This window comes from Micromys minutus, assembly GCF_963924665.1.
Source record: "Micromys minutus genome assembly, chromosome: 33".
NCBI classification, from domain to species: domain Eukaryota; kingdom Metazoa; phylum Chordata; class Mammalia; order Rodentia; family Muridae; genus Micromys; species Micromys minutus.
The window spans coordinates 11320975-11330317 of record NC_137968.1 but is presented as its reverse complement, the minus strand read 5'-3'; the positions used below and the strand labels follow the sequence as shown (position 1 = coordinate 11330317).

The following is a 9343-nucleotide window of genomic DNA, read 5'->3' as shown; positions in this document are numbered from 1 at the left end:
AACTATATATAAACATTGTCAACTATTATATCTAAAGTCAAGATAATGGATTATCTCCTCTAAGTATTTAATTTCTGCAACGACTAACTTTTTAAAACTCAAAATTTTTAAAACCCATGAAATTTGAAAACTACACTGTAAGATGCCTTTTTATGGGTGGCAACACCTTAAAGGGTAAAATGAATGTATAGAACATGAAAGTATAAAATAGCTCCACAAATACAAAAATAGCCATGTTTTGTTTGACTCCACATGCAGACTTACTTATCTGTGAGTCGGATGAGAAGTCTCAAATGCAGCCAGATGATTAATATAAAGGTGTGTGCTGAACTAGGACTCTTTTCAGACCATGATGGTCACCTGCTGACAAAAACACTCACGGGCCAGACATGAAGCGTCACAAATAGAAAGGCAATCTCTTAACAGAGCACACTGCTGTGCCCTGAGTTCAATTACATCCATAAGCACAAAGTGTTGACATGTCACTTCAAGATAACTCAACATCTTTGGTTTTAAAAAGGAATATAGTACTATAAAAAATGAAATTCATCAATTTGCATTATCAAGTCATACACATGCCAAATGATGCTTTACTTAACAACCGAAGGTCAAGATCCCAATTGTGTAGAGCCATCTTCAGAGAACTTGGAATGTTACATCCTTAGGTCAGGTTAGATATCGTCAATGTCTTCATCATCATCTCCAATATCATCAAACAAGATTTCATCATCATCCCCAGGACCAAATGTGTCTGTTTCATTGATTTTAGCATGTTCTGGAAGCTCTACCTATGCCTTCAGACTTGTTTAATCTTCATTATATTTTAAGATTGCATCAGCTTTATCTTGATAGTCTCACAAACCAATCAATATAATGTTTGATGTATTTATCCAAACGGTTTTTCCTACACTTTCCTCTTATGTGGCACAGCTTCCTCAGGCTTTCAAAACACATTGCTTCCAACCGTGCGTTTCTCAGCACCTTGATCACCTGAGCATACTCTTGCCAGTCCTCTTTAAATACCAGCTCTCTCTTCTCAAACTCATTCTCATTCTTATCTCGGCGCCTGTTTTTGCCTCCTTTGCTTTTATTCTTTGGCAGGACGGAGAGGCAACCACAAGAGTGGGGTGAGAATTCTTGCTGACAGTGGCTGTGACTCCTTTCCAAGAGCTACCACACTACTAGGGTGGGCTGCAGGCAGTATCTAACAGTGGCAGACCTGAAGCGACTATGAGGCTGTCCTATAAGTACAGGAGATCCACAGCAGCCAACAGAGTTCCAGAGTCTTGGCTCCTGATAGCTACAAAATAATACGTCCGTGTCTGGCCTGGGTCTCAGGAAGGTGTAGTCTCTCCAGTGGTGACAAAATGGAGCAGAACCCCTTTACCATCGCAGCCCGGTGAACAGCGAGACGACGTGCCCTTCTCCACAACCTTTCTTTATATTTCTCTTAAAAAAAAAAGACAAAATAAAATGTAAAGAGAAAAAAAAACTTGAGAAACACACACATATACACCATCTATAAAACCACAGAATCAGAAAGCATAATTTATGAACCAATATACAAACCATAGTATGTGAATAAATAATCAAAATGTTGAGAAAACAAAAAATCTGCAAACAAAGCAATACCAGACAGTCTACAAATTATCACTGAATTGATTCCAGCTTCTACAGTTTTGAAACAGTAATCTATGCTGATGGCAATTAAAGTATATTATTAAAGAAATATTTTCTCTCAAGTATTTGTAGATTCTGTCTTGGAAACTAAATTTTACAAATTAGGTAATTATATTTAAGAAAACTAACACAAGTATATAAATACAAATCAACCATAAAATATTTTGTCATTAAGAATAAAAACACTATAAATACTACAAGCAAAATAAATTGGAAAATATTATATTACCTACAATATTATATTATATTAAATATTAATATATATGATATTTATTTACATATTTATGTACATTTGGTAAGATAACTTCTGTCTACTTTTTACAAAATAATTTTGTAATTTCTTTGTCATAAAGATTATAGAAAAAATAAATCACTGGACTCTTTGTAGTTCAGTAAAAGTACACTCCCTAACATGAGGCATAGTTGGTCCCTAGTAACTCATTTTTCAAAATTATTTTTGTTTTGTATTGTTTTGAGACTGGTTCAGCCTGTATGGCTCTGGCTGACCTGAAATGCTCTAGATAGATTTGGCTAGCTTTGAACTTAGAGAGATCTGCTTGTCTCTGCTCCTTGAATGTTGAAAATAAACGTATGTTTACAATATCAGACCTCCTCATATTCAGGAAAAGAGAAACATGTCTTCTACTTATAAAGATTCAAAAGATATTTTTATAGTTGTGTTAAAAGCTTTCTTTCACTCTCATGATTTTTAAGAATAAAATGCTGGCTTTATAAAAGTAGCAATGAGAAATTAATTTGTAAAGAAAAGGTTTTCCTGTCATTTATTTATTCATTTACTTTTTATGTCTGGTGGGAGGGGCATTGAATCTTTTGTACCACAGCACTGGAGAAAAAGCTTCAGGGTTATGTGGTTGCCTTGTATTGAGATCAGGATCTCAGTCTTGCTGGCTGGCACTGTTGTCTACTGGGTGATATCAACATCAAGTGCTTTACTTTTATATTAAAATGTTGGGTCTCTGAAAAAAAAAACTAATATTACGAATTAACATGCATATTTTATTTTCAATACAGAATACCTTATCCAGAAAGATTTTTTTTCAGGCTTAAATAAAGAAATATCTTTATTAGAAAGTTTAAAATGTTGACTTTTAGAAGTGCTGCATCCAATTTCTGTCATGCATGAGCACTTGAAGATACATTCCATCCTCCTAATAGTAGGGTAAGTATTTCCGACCTGTTAATCAAAATTTCATTTTATTCTAGTCAAAGAGGAGAAAAAGACATTAATGTACTTTTTACATTATATTATCAACTATGGTCTTATAAGAGATTCTACTTACTTTAAACAAAAATAAGAAAAAAAAGTCCTACATTTCATTTTAAACATTAGATACTTGGAAATAACATAACCATAGTTTGCTTTGTACAGGGAATTTCAGTTCCACAATAAAAGGGAAGGAACACACAATGTCATAGCATATACCCAGATGTGGTGGAATACTGTTAATGGCTTTTGACATGATAGCTACACTGTGAAACTATTCTTCACAAAAAGTATATATATTGCTTTGTAACAAATATTGCCAGTTTTCAACCTTTTAACCAAAATCAAGTTTCACAGTTACTTACTGAGTTTTTAATCAATATTACTGTTTTTAATTCATCCAGCTCTTCTTTGTGTTCTTATTCCTGAGAAAATGTTACTTAATTTTATTCCCAATTAAAAAGAATGACATTAACAAATTTTAAGAATCATCTAATCTGCGCAGTAGTCCTGCAAATGCTTAATTCCAACACTTGGTAGATAGAGACAAGCTCCCCTGTTTCATAGAGTGAATTCCTTGACAGACAAGACTACAGTGAAAAATGCTGTCTCAAAAAATTAAACCAAAGGAAGGACATTAGATGAAATGCCCTATAGTCAGTCGAGAGAGAGAACTTGCAGAGCCCACCTTCAGATGAAGACAGGGCATCAAGTGGAAGGAATGGGTTGCCATCCCACAGTCAAAACTCTGACCCAGAATTGTTGCTATCTAAAAGAAGAACAGGAACAAAACTGGAGAAGAGCTGGAGGAGAAGTTAGTCCAGTTATTGAGAAGGCACTGACACTATTAGTGATGCTATGGTGTGTTCACCAAAGGAGCTTATCATTACTGCCTTCTAGAAGGCCCAACAAGCATCTGAAAGAGTCAGATGCAAATATTATATCCAAGCAATGGACAGAAGTTGGTGGCCCCTGCAGTTAAAGTGAAGAAAAAAATGGAGGAAGCTGAGGAGGAGGACCACCCTATAGGAAGACCAGCAGTCTCAACTAACCTGGACCCCTGGGATATCCCAGACACTGAGCCACAAACCAGGGAGGAGACTTGTTGTCCCGGGAAGTGGAGAGGTCTGATGATGTAAAGGTAGATTGGGGACAGCTAGGAAATGGGGCAGAGGACAAGAGGTATATTATAAGGAATAGTCAGAGGGTGGACAGGGAGGGAGATTGTAGGAAGCCGTTGGCACCAATAGATGGCGCCAGCTTCCCACCCATTGTTCAGCCTACAAAAAACTTTCCCCTCGTGTTGCATAGCAACCACATAAGTCACAGCCCAATCTCGGGGCACGTGATTGAGCTACTGGAGGATGTACCAATCAGGTAGCAACACAAGTCTCTTAGCCATTTATAAGCAGTGCATTTCTCTCCCACGTGGGAGATAGTGGAGAGATTGCAGGAGACCCCACGTCGAGAGATGGCAGAGAGAAACCATGTGGAGAGAGACCCGATAGGAGAGATTGCGGAGAGATCCCACTTGGAGAGAGACTGGACAGAGAGATCGCACGTGGGAGACTGCACATGAGAGGTCACCTATACAGTAGACCCCGGTAGGGAGTCCCGGCTCAGAGAGAAGATTCCTGCTCAGGAAGTCCCCTGCTCAGAGTGCTGTACAATAAATGTTGTCCGCAGAAGAATCTGTTTGTTTGCTGCACACCTGTTCCTATCAGCGGGAAGCATGGGCGCGTGACAGGAGATAAAGTCTGGACTGAAAAAAAAAGAAAGAATATTTTTGTTTTTTAAATATTTATTGGATAATATATATATATATATATATATATATATTTCAATTGTTTTCTTTTCCCCTCTCCCATCCCCCTCCCTCCTCCACTTGCTTCCACAAAGATGCTTCCACTCCTCAACACCAACTTTACCTCATCGCCTTGGCATTCCCTACACTGGGGAAATGAGCCTTCACAGGACCAAAAGTTTCTCCTGCTATTGATGCCAGATAATGCCATCCACTGCTATACATGTAGCTAGAGAGCCATAGGTCCCTAGACATGTACTCATTTCGTTGGCATTTTAGTCCTTGGGAGCCCATGGGGGGATGGAAGATTGATATTGTTCTTCTCATGGGTTTGCAAATTCTTTCAGCTTATATAATCCTTTCTCTAGCTCCCTATGCTCAATCAGATGGTAAGCTGTAAGCATCCTCATCTGTATCAGTATGGCTCTGGCAGACCCTCTGAGGAGACATCCATACCAGGCTCCTGTCAGCAAGCACTTGAATCTCTTTGATGACTAAGTATGTTTAACATTTCTTTAGGTGCTTTTCAGCCATTTGGTATTCCTCAGTTGAGAATTCATTGTTTAGCTCTGTACCCCATTATTTAATACAGATTCCATGAAATCCGAATCTAATTCATAGGCTTAGAAGGAGCATTTGCAAATTCATCTGGAATAACAAAAACCCAGCAGAGCTAAAACTATCCTCAACAATAAAAGTATTTCTGGGGTAGGTCACCATCCCTGACCTAGAGCTGTGTTGCAGATCAATAGTGATAAAACCAACAGAAAAACAAACAACTGCATGGTATTGATACAGAGAAAGGCATGTAGATCAATAGAGTAGAATTGAAGAACCAGAGATAATCCACACACCTATTGTCACTTGATCTTTGACAAAGGAGCTAAAAATATGCAAGGGAAAAAAGACAGCATTTAAAAGAAAATAATATTGGTTCAACTGTCAGTCAATATGTATAAGAATGTAAATCTATCCATTCTTAATAGCTCCTTGTAAAAAACTCAAGTCCAAGTGGGTCAAACAATTCCAGATGAAGTCAGATACAGTGAAACTAATAGAAGAGGAAATAGGGAAGAGCTTAGAATACATAGGTACAGGAGAAGTTTTTTTCCAAACGAACACCAATCAATGGCTTATGCTCTATAATTAAGAATTGACAAATGGGACCTCATAGATTTGCAAGGCTTTTGTAAGGCAAAGGACAGTGTCAACAGGATAAAATAGTAACCAACATATTGGGAAAAGATCTTTATAAATCCTCTATCTGATAGAGGGCTACTATCCAATATATACAAAAACTCAAGATTAGACTCTAGAGAATCAAATAATCCTATTAAAAATGAGGTACAGGGCCAAGCAAAGAATTCTCAACTGAGAAATATTGAATGGTTAAGAAATGCCTAATGAAATGCTCAGCATCCCTAGTCATCAGGGAAATGCTTATCAAAACAATCTTGAGATTCAACCTCACACCTGTCAGAATAGCTAAGATCAAAACTTTCAGGTAATATCAGGTGCTGGCAAGGATGTGAAGAAAAAGGAATACTCTTCCATTGTGGGTGAGATTGCAGGCTGGTACAATTATTCTGGAAATCAGTCTGGCAGTTCCTCAGGAAATTGGACATAGTACTACCTGAGAACCCTAATATAACACTCCCAGTCATATACCCAAAAGATGCTCCAACATATAACAAGGACACATACTACTCCACTCTGTTCATAGCAGCGTTGTTTATAATAGGCAGAAGCTGGAAAGAACCTAGATGTCCTTGAACAGAGGAATGGATACACAAAATGTGGGACACTTACACAATGGAGTACTACACAGTTATTAGAAACAATGACTACATGATGTTCTTAGGCAAATGAATGGAACTAGAAAATATCATCCTGAATGAGGTGACCCAGATTAAGAACACACATGGTATGCAGTCACTGATAAGTGGATAGTATTCCAAAAGCTTGGAATACACAAGATACAATTCACAGATCAAAGTGAGCTCAAAAAGAAAGAAGACCAAAATATGGATTCTTCAATCCTTCTTAGAAGGAGAACAAAATACTCTCAGAAGGAAATACAATGACAAACAGAAGAGCTGGGACTAAAGAAAAGGTCATCCAGAGACTGCCTCATCTGGGGATCCATCCCATAAACTGCCACCAAACCAGTCACTATTGCTGATGCCAAGAAGTGATTGCTGACAGGAGCCTGATATGGACGCCTCCTCAGAGGCTCTAACAGAGCCATACTGATACAGATGAGGATGCTTGCAGCTATCCATCAGACTGATCCTGGGGACCACAATAGAGGAGCTAGAGAAATGATTGAAGGATTTGATAGAATTTGTAATCTCAGGGGAAGAACAAAAATATCGACCAACCAAATTCCCAGAACTCCCAGGGACTCAAACTCCAACCAATATTTAAACAGGTAGAGACCCATGGCTCCAGCTGAATGTGTAGCAGAGGATCACATTGTCTGGCATCAATAGGAGGAGAAGCCTTTGGTCTGGTAAAGGCTCATTTCCCCAATGTTGGGGAATGCCAGGAAGATAACGTGGGAGTGGGTGGTTGGGAATGGGAGTATTTTTATGGAAGCAAGGTGAGGGGGAAGGAGAATGGAAGAGGGAAAAAGGGAATAACATTTGAAATGAAAAGACATAAAACATGCAGTTTTAACAATCCAAAAAAGAAAATATTGCATCCTATTTGCAAAATACTCATAATTGATATATCACCAAGTAAACTTCATGGAACCATTTCCTTTTGGTATATTTTTAATATTTCAGAAGTGTGGCTAGTCTTTCTGTGCACACATGTGGATTAAAAAAAATAAGGTTCAAGGGGAAAGGAGTATAAATAGTTGCTCTTATCACAAATAGTAGAAAATAAAATTATAACTGGACAGAGAAACGAGTTCTCAAAACCCCTGAAGGATGTGAGTATTGAACACAGAGTGCATTTTTAATCTTTGGAATGAAAACGGAGTAATTATGTAAAAGTGCACAGCAGGCCATCAGTTCCCAGAACATGTAGAAAATATTCACACCAATTTTTTTTATCTTATTATCATAGACAAGAAGTAAATTAACCAATAATCTTCTAAATTTTCTTAGTCACTTAACTGAGCTTATAACAAGTATTTCTCCTGATAGCCTTGAGATGGGACTTTGACATTTAGACAGCCGGTAAGGCCATGTCTTTTCAAAAGGTTTGCATACTTCATTCAATATTCATTTACCCATTTGGTCGTTGATTAAATCTCTATTCTACTAGGTTCTTTTAAATGCTGAGTTTGAGAGTAGTGAACAAATTCACATCCCTAAGATGAAAACAAGAGTCTGTCATGTTTGGCTTAAAATTTATGAGCAGCAATCTAAATTTCAAGGCAGCTCCCTGTGAGGATGTCCAGGAAAAGAGTGTGTCATTAACTCTTTAGAATCTATAAGTCAAAAATTAACAATCACTCATTTCTATTTGCATTCTCATGGTTTTCAGACATTTTCAAGTAATATCCCTGAAACAGAATACTGAGTAAATAATGTCATATTAAGATACCAAGAGATTTGGTTCCCCAGTCAGAAATAAGGAAATACAGATGTATGTGTAGATTATAACTTAGAGAAAAGGTGAACAAATCAAGCTGTAATAGGAATGATTCTTACCTATAAAACCTGAGCAAAAGCTGAATCAGCCTCTGGGTTGTTTGGAGTAAAACCTGAAACATTTGTCAGGTTTCAATCATTATGAAATGAAATCAAATCAAATTGAATTTTTAATATAATAAGTTGGTAAATTACAAGTGTCAATGAACAACGACCAATACCTTGGAAAGTTGAAGAGAATAGCCTGGGATAGCAAAGTACATAATCTAATAGTTAGTAGAATTTGAATCTGAAATCTGATAGAATAGATGCTTTCCTAATTGTAAGAAATATATATATATATATATATATATATATATATGTATGTATGTATGTATGTATGTATGTATGTATGTTGAAGAGATTTCCTAGACGATAAAAGCAACTGTAGTTCAAACAGAATTAACTTTGATTCTACTTCTAACATCTATATGGTGGCCCACTACCATCTGTAACCAAAGTTCCAAGAGATTAATGGCCTCTTTTGACCTTTGGGACTCATATGTATAAGGTTTAAATAAATATTAAATATTTTTTTTACATATTTTTCATTGTTTGGAGGGTGGTTAGGGCTCTGAGAAACAGCAGACCAGGGAGATAAAACAAAATTATATATAAAATCTTTAAAAAAAATCCCTGCTATTAAATCTTAGCACAGATGGAGGGATGGGGAAAGTGTACAATATAATATCATAAGCAAAAGAGATTGAGGCAGTCCATGTCTACTTGAAGGTAAAAATTCCATGTTCTTCAAGGATGCATTCCACAAGCGACAATCATGTTTTTATAGATGGTCACTTACCCATACAAAATACAAAAACTGTCAGCACAAGGTGAACTCAGAAGGTTTAAAAAGAAAATATAGATGATCAAGGGAGATACTATTGGGAGGAAAGGGGAATAAATGAAGTGGAGGAAAGGAGATATTCTATCAAAAGAAATAATATGGATGTATAAATGATATGAATATATGAATATATTAAATTTTCT

At 36.8% G+C, this 9343-nt stretch overlaps 1 protein-coding gene across 1 annotated transcript; it reads right to left on the bottom strand.

The window, feature by feature from the left end:
• Positions 1–671: 671 nt before the first annotated feature.
• On the bottom strand, positions 672–7954 carry LOC308414214 (eukaryotic translation initiation factor 1A-like; the record flags this gene model as incomplete). Its single annotated transcript, XM_080909410.1, has 4 exons — positions 672–788; positions 859–1092; positions 1388–1449; positions 7951–7954. 4 exons carry the CDS (start codon positions 7952–7954, stop codon positions 672–674), a joined length of 417 nt encoding a protein of 138 aa, XP_080765536.1.
• Between the last annotated feature and the right edge of the window lie 1389 nt (positions 7955–9343).